Source organism: Trachypithecus francoisi, unplaced genomic scaffold, assembly GCF_009764315.1.
Source record: "Trachypithecus francoisi isolate TF-2019V2 unplaced genomic scaffold, Tfra_2.0 Lachesis_group5, whole genome shotgun sequence".
In the NCBI taxonomy this organism is placed as follows: Eukaryota; Metazoa; Chordata; class Mammalia; order Primates; family Cercopithecidae; genus Trachypithecus; species Trachypithecus francoisi.
Window position 1 is genome coordinate 77,933,356 of NW_022681470.1, and position 21,471 is coordinate 77,954,826.

Genomic DNA, 21,471 nt, shown 5'->3' on the forward strand with positions numbered 1-21,471 from the left:
ATTTCTCCAGAGTGCACATCCTTATACATTTATGTTATTGGTATACTTCTATTAGAGACATTCTCAAAAGTTCCATCTCTAGGTCTATGTGACAACACTTCTCTTTTTAACCTCAGCCACAGAGGCAGGCTCCTCATGCTCCTCAGTCCATGACACAGTCACCCTTGGTCTGTGCAGCCCCATCCCCACTCCCAGTCACCTCACCTAAAGCCTCGGCTCTGATGTGTCTTAGTGTACTTGGCTATGTGTATATCCTTGGAATATATACATTTAAATTTTTAATAAATGCTACCAAAGTAATTTTCCAAATGGTTGGGGTAATTTAGAGAGTAGTTATTTCTCCACAAACTCATCAACAGGATATTATCAATCTTTAGCATTTTTTGCCAATCTGAAGGGCAAAAAGAAAAAAACGGTATCCATTTGTTTTCAGTTTGCATTTTCTTGTCTATTGGTGACATTGAAGGTGTGGCCCACAAAACCTAAAATGTTGACTATATGACTCTTTACAGAAAAAGTTTGCTAATCACTGCTTTAAAGCCAAAATACACAGCTGTAATACCTTTTCTCTTGAGGTAATTTTTAGAAAGTACTTCAGCATTTACAATTCAAGCCCTGTAATAGTGTAAAATATTGCCTGAACAAATGAACATTTTTACCAGTGTCAGTAGAATAGAATATAATGGAAAATATTAAATCAATTCAAATGGCATGAAATGGTCCCTTCCTTTCAGATGGAAAAAGAAATAGTGCCCATAACATGCATAGGTAATTAATAAGTGATAGTACATTTAATGTTTATAAAATCAGAATTTTCTTAGTCAATAGTAAAAGCTCTTGCTTGTAAGTATGATTCTTTTGACAGTATTATTTAATATTAGTTTAGTATCTTGACTTAAGGATGATACTGGCAGATGATCTTTAAAATTGACCAGTTGATAGACAGCATGGGGAGAGTTTTGAGTTAAATAATTAAATAGAATAATGGTTGGATAAATGTTTTGGTTAATTATCTGAGTCATCTGTTTTATTGTTCATCACCCACAACCATCACAGACTAGAAATGAAAGGAGTCTCTCTTAGTTCATTTGTGTTGCTATAACAGAATGCCACATAATGGATACTTTATAAAGAAAAGAAATTTATTTCTCACAGCTCTGGAGGCTGGGTAATTCAATATCAAGATGCCAACTTCTGGTGAGGGCAATCTTGCTGCATCACCCCATGACATAAAGCGAGGTCAAGAGAGCACACGCAAGAAAATAAGAGGGGGCCAAATATGCTTTTTATAACAAAGCCACTCTCGAGATAACTAACCCACTTTCACAAGAATTCATTTGTGAGACCAGAGCCTAATAATCTCTTATCAAGCCACGCCTCCCAACACTTTTGCATTGGGGATCAAGTTTCTAACACAGGAACTTCAGGAGACACATTCAAACTGTAGCAGAGTATTACTATTTGTAAGTAAGGTGCAGAAAAAACAAACTTTATGTTTTCCTTCTAGAAATTCCCATCCAAAAGTTACATGTGGGCATATAGGGAAAACCTTCGACTAGCCTAGAAACTTGGGAGCTAAGTGTTGAGTTTTGAAGACACAAATATGTTGTGCTGTTTTTGAATCAAGAAAACAATAAAACTTATAAAGGCATTTTCCATATTATCTATCACATGTATGAGCAGTACAAAATATAAAATGATGTAAACCACTATGATATGAATCTTAGTGCCCCCCGCATCCTCTGCCAAAATTCATATGTTAAAATTCTAACCCTAAAGGTGGTAGTATTAGAAGGTGGGGCCTTTAGGAGGTGATTAGGTCATGAGGGCCCTCACGAATGGGATTAGTGCCCTTATAAAAGAGGCCCGAGGGCGCTTGTTCTACCCTTCTGCCATGTGAAATCACAACAAAAAGATGACCATCTAGGAAGCAGGCCTTCACATGGTGAGTATCTCCACACCTTGATCTTAATCTCACAGCCTCAAGAACTGTGAGAAATAAATTTTTGCGGTTTATAAGCCAGCCAATTTATGATATTTTGTTATAGCAGCCCAAACAGACTAAGACATTAACTCTAAGAAAAGTATTAATCAATTTTTTTATAAAATAAGGGGAAGAAGGAAGGGCCAAAGATGGCTGAGGAGAAACAATGCCTGTCTAAAGCTCCCACCGAGAGGAACACAAAAGGCGAGTGATTTCTGCCCTTCCAGCTGAGGTACCCATGTTCTTTCATTAGAACTGACTAGGTGGTTGGTGTAACCCACGAAGAGCAAGGAAAAGCGGTGGGGGCAGGGACGGGCGGTTCACCCAGGAGCTGCACTGGGCCAAGAGAGGCAGTGACGGAGTGTGCTGCCTGCCTGGGGCACTACACTTTTCCCATGGATTTGTGCAACTCATGGATCGGGAGATTCCCTGTGAGCCTACACCACCAGGGCCTTGGGTCCCAAGCACAAAACTGGGCAGACCCATGGCAGCTGCTCCTGCCAGCAACCATTTGGGCAGGCACTAAGCTGCAGGAGTTTTTACATAATCTGGTGGCTCCCAAAACTCCAGAAAGGCAAGAGATCTGTCCACTCCCGTGGAAAGGGGGCTGAAGCCAGGGAGCCAAGCAGCCTCACTCAGGGGGTCCCACTCCCATGGATCCCTGCAAGCTAAGACCCACTGACTTGGAATCCCCGCTGGCCAGCACAGCAGCCTGGAGTCTGCCTAAGATGACCAAGTTGCCAGTGTTGGGGGCAACCACCATTACTGTAGCTCTAGTCAGTGATTTTCCCCTGCCAGTGTTAGGGAGGCTACACGGTTTGGACTGGGCTGTGTTCCCCACAGCACAGCATAGCAGCTATGGCAGATCATTGCCAGACTGCTTCTTTAGGTAGGACCCGGATCCATCCTTCCTCATCAGGCAGGGCCTCCCTGCAGGAATCCCAGCAACTCCAGCCAGGGTCTTACAGACAGAACTCTCATCTCCCCGAGACAGAGCACCTGTGGGGAGGGGCAGCTGTGGTCTCAGGTTAAGCAGTCATACCTGCTGACTCTGAAGAATCTGGGCGTTCAGGATGAGGGGGATTCCCCAAGCACAGAGCACCAGCTCCACCAAGCAACCAGACTGTTTCCTTAAGGACGTCTGTGATAGTGTGCTTTTTGTCTGGGTGAGACCTCCCTTCTGGGGTTAGCTGATAACTTATACAGGAGAGTTCCAGCTGGTGTCAGGTTGCTGCCCCTCTGGGACGAAGCTTCCAGAGAAAGGAGCAGACAGCAATCTGGCAAACAGGGTCTGGAGCAGACCCTCAGAAAACTGCAGCAGACCTGCAGAAGAGGGGCCTGAGTGTTAGAAGAAAAACAAACCAACAGAAAGCAATGACAGCTACATTAAAAAACACCACAAAAACCCCATCCAAAGGTCAGTAGCCTCAAAGATCAAAGGTAGATAAATCTACCAAGATGAGGAAAAACCAACTTGAAAATGCTGAAAATCCCCAAAGAAGAATGTTTCTTCTCCTCCAAATGATTGCAACACTTCTCCAGCAAGGGAAGAGAACTGGCTGAAGCTGAGATGGATTAACTGACAGAAGCAGGCTTAGGAAAGTGCGTAATAATGAACTTTGCTGAGCTAAAGGATTATGTTCAAACCCAATGCGAAGAAGCTAAGAACCATGATGAAAGATTACAGGAGCTGTTAACTAAAATAACCAGTTTAGAGAGGAACTTAATGACCTGATGGAGCTGAAAAACCTAGCAAGAGAACGTCATGATGCAAATACAAGTAGCAATAGCCGAATAGACCAAGTGAAAGAGAGACTATCAGTTTGAAGACTATCTTAGTGAAATGAGGCAGGCAGTCAAGATTAGAGAAAAAAGGATGAACCAATGAACAAAACCTTCAAGAAACATGGGACTATGTAAAAAGACTGATTGGAGTACTTAAAAGAGATGGGGAGAATGGAACCAAGTTGGAAAACACATTTCAGGATATCATCCAGGAGAACTTCCCCAAACTAGCAAGACAGGCCAACATTCAGATTCAGAAAATACAGAGAACCCCAATAAGATACTCCACAAGATCAACCCCAAGACACATAATCATCAGATTCTCCAAGGTCAAATGAAGGAAAAAATGTTAAGGTCTACCAGAGAGAAAGACCAGGTCACCTACAAAGGGAAGTCCATTAGACTAACAGCAGACCTCTCAAACCCTGCAAGCCAAAAGGGATTGGGAGCCAATATTCAACATTCTTAAAGAAAAGAATTTCCAACCCAGAATTTCATATCCGGCCAAACTAGGCTTCAAAAATGAAGGAGAAGTAAAATCCTTTTCAGACAAGCAAATGCTGAGGGATTTTGCCACCACCAGGCCTGCCTTGCAAGAGATCCTGAAGAAAGTACTAAACATGGATAGGAAAATTTGTTACCAGCCATTACAAAAACACACTGAAGTACACAGACCAATGACACTATGAAGCAACTACATTAACAAGTCTGCAAAACTGGCCACCCAGCATTATGACGACAGGATCAAAATCACACATAACAATATTAACCTTAAATGTAAATAGGCTAAATACCCCAATTAAAAGACACAGAATGGCAAGCTGGGTAAAGACAAGATCCATCAGTGTGCTGTATTCAAGAGACATATCTCATGTGCAGAGACACACATAGGCTCAAAATAAAGGGATGGAGGAAACTTTACCAAGCAGATGGAAAGCAGAAAAAAGCAGGATTGCAACTCTAGTTTCTGACAAAATAGACTTTAAACCAACAAAGGTCAAAAAAGACAAAGAAGGGCATTACATAATGGTAAAAGGTTCAATTCAACATGAAGAGCTAACTATCCTAAATATATATGCACCCAATATAGGAGGACCCAGATTCATAAAACAAGTTCTTAAAGACCTACAAAGAGACTTAGACACACACACACACAATAATAGTGGAAGACTTTAATACCCCACTGCCAGTATTAAACAGATCATCAAGACAGAAAATTAACAAGATACTCAGGACTTGAACTCAGCTCTGGACCAAGTGGACCTGATAGATCTCTACAGAACTCTCTACCCCAAAACAACAGAATATACATTTTTCTTGGTGCCACATGGCATTTACTCTAAAATTGATCACATAATTGGAAGTAAAACACTCCTCAGCAAATGCAAAAGAACTGAAATCCTAACAATCTCCCAGACCACAGCACAATCAAATTAGAACTCAGGATTAAGAAGCATACTCAAAACCACACAATTACATGGAAGTTGAACGACCTGCTCCTGAATGACTTCTGGGTAAATAATGAAATTAAGGCAGAAATCAAGAAATTATTTGACACTAGTGAGACCAAAAAGGCAATGTACCAGAATTTCTGGGACACAGCTAAAGCAGTGGTAAGAGGGAAATTTATAGCACTAAATACCACATCAAAAAGCTAGAAAGATCTCAAATCAACACCCTTATGTCACAACTAAAATAATTGGAGAACCAAGAGCAAACAAATCATGTTTGTTTGTGTTTCTGTGGGGTCAATGGTGGCATCCTCCTTATCATTTGACTGTGTTTATTTAAATTTCTGGACACATATACCCTCCGAAGACTGAAAGGAAGAGCTTGAATCCCTGAACAGACCAATAACAAGTTCTTAAATTGAGGCAGTAATAAATCGCCTACCAACCAAAAATAGCCCAGGATCAGATGGATTTACAGCTGAATTCTAACAGGTACAAAGAGGAACTGAAACCATTTCTTCTGAAACTTACAAACAATTGAAAAGGGGGGTCTCCTCCCTGACTCATTCTGTGAGACCAACATCATCCTGATACCAAAACCTAGCAGAAATACAACAAAAAAGGAAAACTTCAGGTCAGTATCCCTGATGAATATTGATTCAAAAATCCTCAACAAAATACTGGCAAACTGAATCCAGCAGCACATCAAAAAGCTTATCCGCCATGATCAAGTTGGCTTCATCCCCAGGATGCAAGGCTGGTTCAACATACGTGAATCAATAAATGTAATTAGTCACAGAAACAGAACTAAAGACAAAAACCACATGATTATCTCAATAGACACAGAAAAGGCCTTCGATAAAATTCAACATCCCTTCATGTTAAAAATTCTCAATAAACTAGGTATTGAAGGAACATATTTTGAGTTCCTTAAAAATGGTAAGAGCCATGTATGACAAACCCACAGCAAATATCATACTGAATGGGCAAAAGCTGGAAGCATTCCCCCTTGAAAACTGGCACAAGACAAGGATGCCTTCCCTCACCACTTGTTATTCAACATAGTATTGGAATTTCTGGCCAGGACAATCAGGCAGGAGAAAGAAATAAAGAGCATTTAGATACAAAGAGAGGAAGTCAAATTGTCTTTTTTGCAGATGACATGATCCTATATCTAGAAAGCCCTATCATCTCAACCCAATAGCTTCTAAAGCTTATAAGCAACTATAGCAAAGTCTCAGGATACAAAATCAATGTGCAGAAATCACAGGCATTCCTTTACACCAACAACAGGCAAGCAGAGGGCCAAATAATGAATGAACTCCATTTGCAATTGCCACGAAGAAATAAAATACCTAGGATTACAGCTAGCAAAGGAAGTGAGGGAACTCTTCAAGGAGAACTACAACCACTGCTCAAGAAAATCAGGACCAAAGAAGATGGAAAAGCATTCCATGTTCATGGATAGGAAGAATCAATATTGTCAAAATGACCATACTGCCCAAGCAACTTATAAATTCAATGCTATTCTCATTAAGTCACCATTGACATTCTTCACAGAATTAGAAAAAAAGTATTTTAAAATTCATATAGAACCAAAAAAGAGCTCATATAGCCAAGATAATCCTAAGCAAAAAGAACAAAGCCAGAGGCGTCATGCTATCTGACTTCAAACCGTACTACAAGGCTGCAATAACCAAAACAGCATGGTATTGGGACAAAAACAGGCACGTAGACCAATGGAACAGAATAGAGAACTCAGAAATAAAACTGCATCTACAACTATCTCATCTTCAACAAAGTTGACCAAAACAAGCAATGGGAAAAGGAATCCCTATTTTAACAAATGGTGCTCAGAGAACTAGCTATCCATATGCAGAAAATTGAAACTGGACCCTTCCCTTATACCTTACGCAAAAATTAACTCAAGATAGAGTAAAGACTTAAATATAAAACCCAAAACTATAAAAACCCTAGAAGAAAATCTAAGCCATACCACTCAGGACATAGGCATGGGCAAAGATTGTGTGATGAAATCGCCAAAAGGAAGTGCAACAAAAGCAAAAATTGACAAAGGGATCTAATTAAAGCAAAGACCGTCTGCTTAGCAAAATAAACTGTTGTCAGAGTGAGCAGACAACCTACAGAATGGAAGAAAATTTTTGCAATCTATCCATCTGACAAAGGTCTAACATCCAGAATCTACAAGGAACTTAAGCAAATGTACAAGAAAAACAGAACCCCATTAAAAAGTGGGCAAAGGACATAAACAGACATTTCTCAAAAGAAGACATACACATGGCCAACAAATGTGAAAAAAAAAGTTCAACATCACTAAATATTAGAAAAATGCAAATCAAAACCTTAATGAGATACCATCTCATGCCAGTCAGAATGGTGATTATTAAAAAGTCAAGAAACAACAGATGCTGGCGAGGTTGCAGAGAAACACTTTTACACTGTTGGTGGGAATGTAAATTAGTTCAACCATTCTGGGAGACAGTGTGGTGATTCCTCAAAGATTCAGAACTGAAAATATCATTTGACCCAGCAATCCCATTACTAGGTATATACCCAAAGGAATATAAATCATTCTGTTATAAAGGTACATGCACATTTATGTTCACTGCAGCACTCTTCACAATAGCAAAGACATTGAATCAACCCACAAGCCCATCAGTGATAGACTGGGTAAAGAAAATGTGGTACATATACACCACAGACTACTATGCAGCCATAAAAAGGAATGAGATCACGTCCTTTGCAGGAACATGGATGAAGCCAGAAGCCATTATCCTCAGCAAACTAATGGAGGAACAGAAAACCAAACACCACATGTTCTCACTTATAAATGGGAGCTGAACAATGAGAACACATGGACACAGAGAGGGGAACAACACACACTGGGGCCTTTCAGAGGAGATCGGAGGTTGGGGGAGAGCATTAGGAAAAATAGCTATTGCATGCTGGACTTAATACCTAGGTGACAGGTTGATAGGTGCAGCAAACCACCATGTCACACATTTGCCTATGTAACAAACCTGTGCATCCTGAACATGTACCCTGGAACTTTAAAAGAAGATTTAAAAAATTTAAAAAAAACAAAAACAAAAAAAACCCCCAGCATTTTAAAAAATAAAATAAGGGGAAGAAGAGATTTATTTTAGGAAGACTCAAAAAGATTAAGAATGCTATAGTAAGTATAAAATACTGTATATAAACATGATATAATTATGTAAAATATAATCACTTTACCGTGAAAGAACCCCCAAAAAGTTGTTTACATGGTTGGTTTCCACATTGAGGAAGTTACCAAACTAGACTGCAAGAATCTGCAAGGGTAATTTTCCACCTAGTTCCCAAATCCTCAGCAGAAAGAACCTTACCTGCTTAGTGATCACTAGATCTTTTTTATTTGAATTAGGAAGGTCAACTATAAAAGTTAGTTTTATATGAATGTATGACAAATGGAAGCAGTAACACTATGTTTCCATAACTTTTGCCTAATTCTATCTTAAATTTCCTTGGGGAAATACAACTGATGGTTGCCGTACCTGAATGTCACTGGCATTGAAGGGTCAAGGCAAGGGAGGTAGGGTGGGAGGAGCACAAATTCAGAGGCACAGCTTGGAAGGAGAGATCCCATTCACCATCAGCCTTTGAAAAGGAAAGAAATGTCATTGAGAATAGCCACAAACATTTTAGAGGCTTCCAGAAGATGTATGGTAGCATGATTTGACAAGGAATTAAGTCATTCATATGACAATTTGGCCAAAATTATGAGATTATCAAAAGCAAATATTTTTATATTGGTACATTTGGTGCCCATGCGGTGATTTTACAGCTTTTCAGTAATCCTCTGCAGTTTTAATAATTGCCCAGTATGTTTTTCCTATTTCCTATTATGTATTTCTAAGATTTGTCCTCAAGATTTCAAATTTCCAGTTAATTTCTAGGGAATTAAATGTTAGTAGCTTCTAAGAGTAGAGTAGGAAATGATTTAAGTGTTCAAAAATTAGGAATTTATTGATTAAAATAAAATATGGTATATCTGTACAGTTGCATAGGCTACAGCCATAAAACTTTAGTATCCCTTGACGTGAATAGATGTTAATGTCATGTTAAATGGGAAAGCAGGTAATGAAACAATGTCTTTCAAACTATGAAATATGATGACATTCCTAGTTTTTTGAGAACTTTAATGTAAGTTAGTTTCGTAATGCATCACATAATCAAATCAATTTTCTTTGCTTTAATAACATGGAGCAAGTCTTTTTTTTTTTTTTTTTTTTTGAGACAGGGTCTCGCTCTGTTGCCCAGGCTGGAGTGCAGTGGTACAATCACAGCTCACTGTATTCTTCTCAACTTGTTGGGCTCAGGTGATCCTCCCACTTAAGCCTCTTGAATAGCTGGGGACTACAGGTGTGTGCCATCACACTCAGCTAATTTTTTTGTATTTTTTGTGGAAATGGGGTTTCACCATGTTGCCTAGGCTGGTCTTGAACTCCTAGCCTCAAACAATCTGCCCTCCTAGGCCTCCCTAAGTGTTGGGATTACAGGCATGAGCCACCACAATTGGCCTACATGTTCCAAGTCTTGCCTAAAAATTTTAATAATCTTTGCCTGTTTTGCTACCATACTTTTATAGTTTTTAGCATATGCTTTTTACATAACTGGTGCCAAAATTCCTTCCATCTATGAACCTGCACTACTGAAAAATTTTAAATCTGTATTCAGTTTTGTTTATATGTATTTTTTTCCTTCTTCAAAGTGAATTCAAGCAAATATCTATTAACTTTGTAGCCCTCATGATTCAACAATGTTTAGGTTGAATATACATTTTAAATGCTGGGTTAGTCAAAAGTAGCAAGTTTTTTTATTGGAGTAAGGATTAAACAGAAGAGTATTATATCCACGTTGAAAATCATTTCTGTATATTTTATTACCAGTGAGTAGGTCAGGATTTGGCAGGCACAACAATGGGTTACAGGTCAAAGGTTGTGTGCGTGGTAAGGAGAATCATCTGTCTATCCCTTTTTGCTTATTTTCTCTCTTTTCTCCAAGGCTCCTCAGACTTGGCCTTCCTTCTAGCTCAAACCTGAGCCTTGAGGAAATATCTTCAGTGTGGCACTGCACACACCACTGTTGGTGGCCTCAACTGGACATGCTTTTGATCCTGGGGCATTTAGTCTGCTTAATATTCCCAGTGGTTGAGAGAGTTTCCCAAGCAGGTGAAGAAAGGCAGCCCACAGGCTTCTGAGTGGGCGTGCCATCTTTACTGCCCCAGGCTCCTGTTGGTGATGATACTTAGTGTGGAGTTGGCTTGCACTCCTAGTCACTTAGAGCTGCTCACACCCCTGCTCCTGCCCTTTCTCTACCACCAGCTCACAAAGGAGGGAGTGAATAGAAACCCAGCTCTCCTATTGCTTCCAAACTGCTGGCTGCTATTGTAGGAGGATAAGCTAAAACTGTAATGAGTTCATTTTTGATGCTTTGTCTTTTGCTTCTGAAATCTAAATGAGAGAGAGAGGCAGGGGATAATTCTTGTTAATGTAAGATTCTAATCAATTAAAATTCTGTGGATTTTTCTCAGAGTCAGCTTAAATAACATTTCTTTGGCTTTCCACAAATATATTTATAATTTTTTAATTGCCCTTTTTTTATTCTTGAAGAACAATGTGTATTCTGGAGGTAGCATGGCAAGAAGGAATACATATGTCTGTGAAAGGACCACAGATCGATACACAGCATTGCAGAATGGAAAAGACAGCAGGTAAATGCCACAGTGCCAAGTAGTAATACCTTTGCTATTGTTCTGTGTTAGTGCCCTTGCTGAAATGCCTGCAGCTGAATGGGTCAGGAGAAAAGTAGTTATTACATGAAATAGTAAGATTGCAACCCAACCATTCTTACTGAGACATCTCTCCTGTACTAGGATAGAAAGATGGGAAAACATTTAGAGAAAACAAGAAATAAATCTCTTTACCTGCCAATTTCTGAGTAAACTCTGATAGTAAATATTTTTCTGTAACAAAGCAGATCATATACCATCCTAATTTCATCTTCATAATTTGTATCTTTTTCTTTTGTGCACCTGCTGCCTCCTTCCCTTTCACCTCCCATCAAGTCATTACTGCATCTGAATAAAGGCTTTATTTTCCTCCCTCTGAAAAAAATGTGGCCATCTTATTTCTCATCATTCAGAACCACATAATTTTTAAAGTGTTTTATTTCAAATAATAATAAATCATATTATTTTTATTACTTAAAAAATGTATCTTCTTTCTATCATGAGTTACAAGGACTACTCATCAATACAGTACAAAGACATGGAGCCTATTCTAATGAAATTATTTTCTTAGTACCACCTAGAGTCATTTCAGTAGTGTGTACAAACCATTCTCACATTTGTTTCTTCTCACTTAATAAGAATGTAAAGTAAGTGCTGTTGTAAGGCATACAAAGAAAAATGTATCTTCTTTGTACATAAGATAATTGGAAATTGATTTCAGACTTAACGATTTTTCTTATACTAAATTTTAAGCTGCAGCTCCTTTAATCTGCAACAGTTAACCTATTGACCATGATATGATCTAAAAGTGTTTTGATGAATCCAGAGATAATATTTTTGGTATAATTATCAATTCTGATTGTATGAATAATGGACAACGAACTACAGCAACATATCACACCAAACTGTGATTTTGGGGAAGTAAAAAATGACTCCAGTCATAATAATTTTATCTGAAATTATTGTATATCCACAAAAATAATTTTGTACTTTCTCACATTTACATACATAAAGTGTGTGTGAGATTTTTTTTTCATGGATAATAGTGATAAATTCACCCTGTATACTTTTCATAAGAATATTAATTGTTTTGTTAGTCATTAATAATGCCGCTATGTTAGTTTCTTTCAAATGTTTCAGTCATGAAAGGTGTTAGTTTAGATTTTTAAAAATATAGTTCTTAAATTTTAGTCAACCACAGTTTTTCTTCTTTTTTACATTTCCATGGTCTTCTCAACTGCTTTATGGCGAAAGCCTTACGGAGATGTCTGTGAGTAGCATATCTTCTGCAGGCTCTTCTGTGGCCTCTGCTGTCCCCTCAGCACGACCCCGCCACCAGAAGTCCATGTCCACTTCTGGTCATCCTATTAAAGTCACACTGCCAACCATTAAAGACGGCTCTGAAGCTTACCGGCCTGGGTAATGTACTGGTTACATCTCATTTTGTTCATTAAGAATTTCTAAAAATATAGCACCATGTGAAAATACATGATAGTCACCATCATGTTAAGACTTTTCTAATAAGATTCAGTATTTGTAATGGAGGAAAAATTGAATTGTAACATAAACTTTCTATGTACTTTGGCTGTTGTTGGAAATGTTGCATATAACTTAAATCATTTTCTAGAGGAATTTTTTTAAGGACTTGATTTTACGTCCATCCCCATAAAGTTAAGAATTGCTGCTTAATTTGTCATTTAGGTAAACTGATTTTGTTATAATTTAAACACATACAAACAAACACTAGACTGGGAGTTGAGACCCACGGATAATGATCAGGCTCAATTCCTTTTTCTTAATGAAACTGGACTTCAGTTTTCCTATCAATGAAACTGATGAACTCAAAGAGCCTGTTCAGATATAAAATTTTGTAATTGTTTTTCTAGTATTTTTCTATTTTAAGATTTCTCAAATTCAGTACATCTGAGCATTTTAACCCTCTGTTAGATTTGTTGGGCATATTGGTAGTGCCATGTGATGTCGTACCATCACTGAGGCCTAAATTAGAAATAGGAAATTATTTTATTCAAAGCGTTTTTATTAAACAATAAAATTTGTATTCAACATTGATTGCTAAATGATTTCAGGAGAATATTTAAAAAATATTTGCAGTACCCCTGGTTTGGCGTTCCTGATACTGAAAAGTATTTATCTTTGTGTCCCTGTTTCAGTCATTTCTTAATTTTTAGTGACCAAACAAAAGGTACCTAGTTTCAAACTGAAATTTTACTCTTCTCCAATGATATAGTAAATAAAATTAACCCGTGTCTTACATCTCTAATGTGAACAAATAAAGTAGGGCCAAAAGAAGTAGCCATAGCTATTTGTTTCAAGTTTTTAGCATGAGTGAAAGGTTTTCCTGTCATTATTCTAAATGATATATCTTAATTTGTCCCAGCAGTACAACCCAGAGAGTGCCTGCTGCTTCCCCATCTGCTCACAGTATTAGTACTGCGACTCCAGACCGGACCCGCTTTCCCCGAGGGAGCTCAAGCCGAAGCACCTTCCATGGTGAACAGCTCCGGGAGCGACGCAGCGCTGCTTACAATGGGCCACCTGCTTCACCATCCCATGAAACGGGTGCATTTGCACATGCCAGAAGGGGAACATCAACTGGTATAATAAGCAAAATCACATCCAAATTTGTTCGCAGGTCAGTACCAATGTACTGTCATATTTTGTTTCCTCTAGGGATTATGAAGGAAACTTGACTTTTTTTTTAATCTTTATAGTAATTTTCTAAAATGGTTTCATAACATTTCATTAGAGCTGCTCTTTTACAGAGTTAGAAGAAAAAAATCTAGGAAGACATAAAGTATTTTTCCTTAAGAGAGAGAAAGAAAAAAAAGGACAAAATGAGATTTTAAAAATCTGTAAAATAAAATGGAAAGAACAAAAACTTGACTTCAAAAATGTGTGTTTTAACGAAAGATTTTTATATTTGAAAGCCTTGATTGAGGAAAAGAAATGAGTTTACATGTTTCCTTCAGATTTATCTTGACAATACTTTTAAATTGCTTACTAATAATATATCATTTACATTTTTTTCTTCTTTGCATAAAAAGCCTGCACACCAGAGTCGCAGATCACTTATGTAATTTTATATCATAAAACCTTATCATCACAACATAGTAAACGCAAAATCAATACATGTATAGTAAAGGTCTAATCTACTTAAACAATACAATTATACTTTCTAAAAAGTAAGCATACTTACTGTGTTTATGCATACATGTACAGTGCACATTGATGATATAAGTTACTACTACAATGCAGGCAGATGTCAATTTCATCTATTCCTGTGTCCCACTAAATGCCTACTTAAGCCCTGCGACAAGCAAAGCACTGTGTTAGGTGCAGAACAGAATCTAAAGATAGGTAAGACAGCATCTGTGCCCTCCAGATTCTTATAGTCTTGTAAGAAGCAGACAAACAACTAGCTGTGATATAAAGCAGAACATGTGCTAAAAAGTGTGGGCAACATGCTGGATTCCAGAGGAAGATAGAATTGTTTCTATCTAGGGAGACAGTGAAGGCACCCTATCATATAATCATTTCAGCTGAGCCTTCAATGATGGGTAAGAAATAATTATATTTGCTTTAAGAAATACTAATTAAATACTTAGTTTCCAATGTTATTACTGTTCCTAGGATTTCAAAGAGTGGATGTGGAAAAGAGAAGCAGCAGCTTCAGTCTTACTTGCCTTATCATGGAGCTATTTATAGACTTGGTTCATATATCAGTTTGCCCAGTATCACATAGCTGAATTAAAAACTTTTAAAGCCTCAAATGTAACATAAATTTCTAACCATATCAGTCAGTGACTTTGTACCATTTGGGCAATTACTATGCAGCATGACAACTTGTTACAGAAAGAACTAAAAGTTCACCAACAGAGTCAGCATGGAAGGTAGATCACAGTGTTAGCCAGCCATCTGCAGGGTACTAGTCAGAATATCAGTAGTTTCTGCTTTTGGAATTTATCTATTTAAGGCCATTTCAAAAAGCCAGTACATTCTCATGGTTAAGCCAGAATTAATTTTAAAGTGAAGAAAAATAGGTTTGTAGTTTAGTGCTTGATTACTAATTATGCATTAAGCATTGTGCAAAATATTTCTCTTAACTCTGCAACAAAAATTTAGACTCTAGGGGAAACAGAGTACTGTGGAAAGGAAGTCAGGAGATAGAATGTCAAAGCAAGAAAGTGCCTTAGAGCTGGTCTTTTGGGAGGGTCTGATAAAGGATTGCCATATAGTCATCGAACACATATGTGGAGACCTACATGCAAGGCCCTTTCGTAGGCGCTGTTGTACAGCAGCAAGTGAGACTGATGGGGCTCCTGCCTTCCTGTGAGCAACTTAACTGTCTTGAAACATTCTACACAGTTAAAGTGTTTCCCTTGCTTGGCTCTGGTTTTCTCCTACCTCACAGGCTAGCTATCGCTTCTCAGACTTCTTTACTGGCTTTTTCCAGATTCCCTTGCCTTTCTCCCAGCCTCTAAATATTAGAATGCCCCAGGGCTCAGTCTTTGGACACGTTTTTTTCTCTGGTTTTCCTTACACTCTTGGTGATCTCAGTCGGGCTCATGACATTAGATTCCATCCTGTGTGAACAACTCCCCAGTGTATCTCTAGCCCACATCTCTCTCCTGAACTGCAGACTCTTACATCCAACTGCTGCTCAGCCTTTCCACTTAGATACATTATAGACTCTGAAACAGAACATGTTCAAAACTCAACTCTTGTTCCTCTTCCCATACCTATCCTTCCCTCGTTCTTCACTGTCTTAGGAATTAGCAGCCTTGTCCTTACAGTTGCTCAGACCATAAGCCTTGGAGTTGTCCTTGACAATTCTTTTCCTCGTACCACATCAGATCCATTGGCAATTTGTGTGGGCTTTACCTTCACGGCATTTCCAGAATTTAGCTGCTTCCATCACTCCCGCCACTGCCTTCATACTCTGAACGACTGTTCATCTTTCACCTCCTCATAGTTCTGCTAGGTTCTGCTACTTTCTGTCCTTGTCCTCCTCTTCTGTTTCAGCAGTGTCATGTCAATCTGATCATGTCACTCTTAGATTTAAAGCCCCTGATTAGCTTTCGCCTTGCTCAGAATACAATTCTGTGCCCTCGCCATAGCCTGTGGGGCTTTGTGTAACCTGGCCATCCATTTCTGCTCTGATCTCTTCTTCTCCCACTCTTCTTCTTGCCACCTCCACACCAGCCACCCAGGCACCAGACTGTCCTCAAGTACATTAAGCACTGTTTTGGCATTGTGTACCTACTATTCCTTCTGCCTGCAATTCCCTGCCCTGAATACCTGCATGGCTCACTTCTACACCAAACCTTATGATTTTCTAACCACAGCTCATTCTTATATAGGGAATAACCCAATTTGTTCAGTTGAGTATATATTGCTATGTGTAGGTAATTGTTTTTTAAGTGTTAGAGAGCATGCTGTGCTGCATATGCTGTTAGAGCCAGCTGCACCTTCTGTAGCCCCATCTGCCTCCTACCATGGCTACTTAAAGCAGACTTCCTGGGCTCTTTGAAACAATTGCCAGTAGCAGAAATTCTTCCAATGTTCCTGCTGGCATCCAGGTAGGCAGGAACAGGGTATGGGTCAATCGAGATTTCAGTCAATTATAGCAGAGGAAATAGGGTCTAAGGGACATTTCACTCCTAATGCTTTAAGTTTGGCAGCTGTGGAATAGGTGTTTGCTAATAGTGAATAATAAAGCATAATATAAATAGGACAGAAAAGTCCAGTGAGATTTTTGTCCCTTCCTAAAGGAATTTTGTCTTAGCAGTGGGAGTCGACAGCATTACTGTCTTGCTTGCCAAGTTGAGACACTGCCCATCTGTGTGTATCAGTTCATCTACATGTAACTGAAAATGTACATTTCACTTTGAGCCTGCTAAAAAATGTTTTATTTATTTCAATGTGCTATAATAAAAATGGATTTGTATAGATGGCATTGAATTTTTATTATTCTTCCCAATGAAAATGCCAGTTATTAAAATAGAAATTTAAGAATTACATTTGAATGTGAGAATACATTTTAGCATTCTTTTAAATTCAGATAGAAAAAATTTTTTTTCATAATATGTTTGTTAAGAAAGGCATGTATTAGTTAAAGACCCTGAGAGGCATAAGGCATTCATATTCTTAAGAACAATTTAAAATTTTAGAGCTTGGTATGTGGGTATGTTTTATTAATTTGGGGGATGGGAGAGTACCACTGATTTTATTCTTATTGCATAATTTTACATAAATAATAGAAATGTTTCTGGAATGGCTAAAACATTAAGACAACGTTAACTTAAGGATTCAAGTTGGTGATTTTTCCCACTATTTAATAGTATTTTACCCTCTATCACAAGATATTTAATTACCTTTAAAAATAGCAAAGCATTAAAATTTTGGTAGACTTCAAAAATATTAATTACATGCAACTCAAAATAATTAGTAGTGTTTTCCTGGTTTTGTTTCACAGGTGGATATCCAGGTAAGGTTAGTGTTTTTATTTAAGATTGAATCCATGTTTTTAGACTTGCCTACATGGATAGGCTGTTAATTTGCTGTGATATTTTATCATGTGTGTGAATTGTTAGCATAACTTCTAAGAGAAATTGCTTATTTAGAAATTGGTATTTATTTGCTAACTACAAAGTTAATGTATATATTTTCTAAATTGAGCGACTACTAAAATTATACATAATTACAAATTTGAAGTTGAATCTTGCTATTGATAATTATTAAGTAGTTTTAACTTTAGATTAAACTAAACCAAAGGATAAATTATGACTTCAAATGAATTGTGGCTGGGAATTGGAAGATTATGAAAAACAATTCTAAACTTTCACCTTATATTGCCTGTTGACAAAAATGAGTAGACGCTCAATAAATGATAAATTACATGCGGTTATGATGAAAAACATGAGAAATAGTCTCAGACTGACTAGTAATAGAAAACTGTCATAGTAGAAGTTTGCTCAACAAGCTAATTTTAAAATAATTTTAGATATAGGTTTTCTTGATATATTTTTTACTTTTATCATTAAATCTCAACCTTCACTTTGTTTTGAGGGATCCAAGTGAAGGCGAAGCCAGTGGCAGAACCGACACCTCAAGGTGAGGAGCCACTATTAATACTTCGCTGCTAGGTCCCTGTGTGTGGAAACGTACTTTTGAAATACTTCAAGCACTTAATGGTCATGAATAGATCTAATAACTAGATAGCATGCATATTTTAGATTTTTATATTGGGGTGGGTTTTCATAACGTTACCTAGCATTCAAGTCAGTCAACTTTAAGTTTGTTTTCCAAACATGCATTTGAATTGTGTACTTGGTAAAAAAAAAATAGGCTTTCTGTTCTGTAAAGTATGTCAAGCTGAAGAATTAATAGATTAAATGTACTGATATTTTTCTCACTAAAGTAATGTAACTAAAATTAGTCTGAGTCAAATAGCACAAATAACACAGAACAGGGAAGGAAGATTTGATATTAGTTATATATTTTAGGTGAGAATTCAGTGTTTGACCACATTTAAAAATTCTATCCTGCCATACTTTTGGGGATTTCTTTTTTTGACATTTAATGCTACTTTGTATATTCATTCTGGCAATGGGTTTCATACCTGAGCACAATCAGAATTACAGGGAAGACTTGATAAAAAGATTGCTGGATCCCACACCCAGGGTTTCTGATTCAGGGGCTGAGGCAGGTGCCTGTGCATTTACATTTCTAACAAGTCCCCAGGAGATGCTTATGCTGCTGTTCTAGGGACTACATTATGGACATGTTAGTACTTGTGTTAATATTTTACAAATGGGAAATTTAAGAAATCAAGGCATTAATTTATTTTGAGTGTACACAAGCCTTAAGGGTTGCAACATAAATTTTATAACCAACAAGTATTCCACAGTACGAAAGACTCTGGCTTCATTCAGAAACGATCGTGACCAACTGAACACAAGCCCCCAGTTTGATTTCTACTTTTCAAATTACTTAAAATATAAAACATAATTAACTTTGGGAAAACTATAGCATTCCCGTGTAGTCTTTTTAACAAACTGTGCTATATTTATATTTAGTAATAGTAGTTGAAATGTTTCTTTGTAGAGTTAGGTACCTGAGTCACCATGGTACGGAGCCACAGGGGAGCAAGACAAATATTCTCACTTTCTTCTGCCTTTTACATAAACATGGAGGACTTGTTCTTAGCCTCTCCCTCACTTAGTCTTCCCTTTTGAGCCCCTCCTTGCATTTCATCCTATATTTCCACTAAATTTCCCTCTGAGACATTTAGTAGTGTGTGGCATTGCAAGTGGCCATTAATAGTTACATTTTTATCCTTTTGATATAACAACATAATTTTACTGCATTATAAGAATTAGTAACTGATCTTTTATAAATGTTTACACAATACTTTTCACATTTCCTTTTGTTTGATTGTTGTTGGGTTTGGTTCTATTTTTGCTTTTGTACTAACTTATTGAATACTAACTATAAAGTACTTTCTGGTCATTTAATTTTCACAACAACTAGGTGAAAATGCCTATTTTACAGATGAAAAAAAACCAGCAAGGAACATAGGTGGGATCAAGCCAGTTATAATGAGGTTCTGTCATTTCAGAGAGATGGGGTGGTACTGTGGTTAGAAGTACAGATTCTCAGCCAGAGTGCATGGGTTTCAGCTGTGTTCTACCACTTACCTTACTGTGTGGCTTTGGGGAAGTTACTTCAACTCTGTGTGCCTCCATGTCCTCACTCTAACTGCCTCCTAGGATTGTTCTGAGGGGTAAATGAGTAATTAATACATTTTAGGCACTTAGGGCAGTTCCTGCACCTAGTAAATACTCAATAAATGTTAGTTGTTATTATATTAATATCCACATTTCCAGGAGCTTTCTAGAATTGACATTATCAGTGGCAATGTCTGTGAGACCATGCAGAAAAAAATTTTATTGTCTTAAAGTCATCTTAAGGTGGAATAGAAGGAAACTAGACTTAGAATAATACCCCTGAATTCTAGTCTTTACTTTTCAACTCATTAGCTCTATAACTTCAGAAAACTATTTTTTTTTATTTTTTTATTTTTATTTTTTCTGAGACAAAGTTTTGCTCTGTTGCCTAGGCTGGAGTGCAGTCACACCATCTCAGCTCACTGCAACCTCTGCCTCCCGGGTTCAAGCAATTCTCTTGCCTCAGCCTCCCAAGTAGCTGGGATGACAGGCGCGTGCCACCACACCTGGCTAATTTTTGTATTTTTAGTAGAGACGAGGTTTCACCATGTTGGCCAGGCTGGTCTCAGACTCCTGACCTCATGGTCCTCCCACCTTGGCCTCCCAAAGTGCTGGGATTACAGGTGTGAACCACAGAAAAGTAATTCTAAGTTTTCCAGCCATCAGTTCCGTCTTTAAAATGAGTGCTCAATCAACTGATCTCTCAGGTCCCTTCCAGCATGCCGAATCCACCAGAATTATACATGTGACCTTGGTAAATGACTCTGGTTGGCTTGCAAGCCCTAAGAGGCCTGTGATGTAATGGCTTAGATTCAGTGGGCAAAAAGAGAAAAATAGAGAACATGAAGTACATACTTCCCGTACTTAATAGTCTTTGGAAATTTATTTTCTCTACCTGTTCCTTTCCTTATTTTCTCAAGACTGCATAGTTTGCAGAGCTTTGGGGACTCAGATACCTAGGCTCACACACCTGGAAATGAAGTAAATAATATATATAAAATTATACCTGACTATGCATTATACTATTGATATAAAATGTATATATATATTAATTTAAAATATTTATGCAGTAGATTATAAACTCCTTTCAAGGTACTTTTTTTTTTCTTAAATCACAGAAGTGAGATATGTTAACAAGTTGCAATGTAACATCTCTATTTGGATAATTGTTCAAGAAATTTAATTACAGGATTTTCTGTATCATGAATGATTTATTAACTTTGATGAAGCTATGCAGGTTTCTTTCTATGACTATTTGAAATAGGTTTTTTGTTTCCATATTACTTGTGGGATGCCTGCAATAAGTAAAATTCAGTGAGATTTAGTCATTTAACAAATATGTTAATGATTACTATTTACCCAGCACAGTTCTAGATGCCTGAGATAGATCAGTGAATGAAATAGACAAAATTCCTTGCCCTCCTGGAGTTTACAATCTAATGATAGACTCAGACAATAAACACCCTAACAAATGGATTAAATAATATGTTAGAATGTGTAAGTGCTATAGAGAAAAATTAAAGCAGGCTAAGGGGGGTTGGCCATGCTAAGATAGGAGTTAGGGTACAGTAGGGCAGTCAAGGGAAGCCTCATGAAGAAAGTGAGCAGAGATTTGAAAAAAGTAAAGGAGTTAGCCTCACAGCCATCTGGGGAGAAGCATTCATGACAGAGGGAACAGTCTGTGCAACAGCCTTATGGCAAGAACATAAC

General features: G+C 37.7%; 1 protein-coding gene across 4 annotated transcripts in view; it reads left to right on the plus strand.

Moving 5' to 3' along the window:
• MARK1 (microtubule affinity regulating kinase 1) overlaps positions 1-21,471 on the plus strand; it is a 149,331-nt gene that overhangs the window by 124,514 nt on the left and 3,346 nt on the right. Inside the window, exons 14-17 of one of the 4 annotated variants that reach the window (XM_033196858.1) lie at positions 10,893-10,993; positions 12,266-12,430; positions 13,413-13,664; positions 18,101-18,145. In XM_033196858.1, the coding sequence (XP_033052749.1) occupies positions 10,893-10,993; positions 12,266-12,430; positions 13,413-13,664; positions 18,101-18,145 (563 nt within the window). Of the gene's footprint in view, positions 1-10,892; positions 10,994-12,265; positions 12,431-13,409; positions 13,665-18,100; positions 18,146-21,471 lie in introns of all 4 variants that reach the window. The other 3 variants (XM_033196857.1, XM_033196860.1, XM_033196859.1) reach the window with 3 other exon arrangements.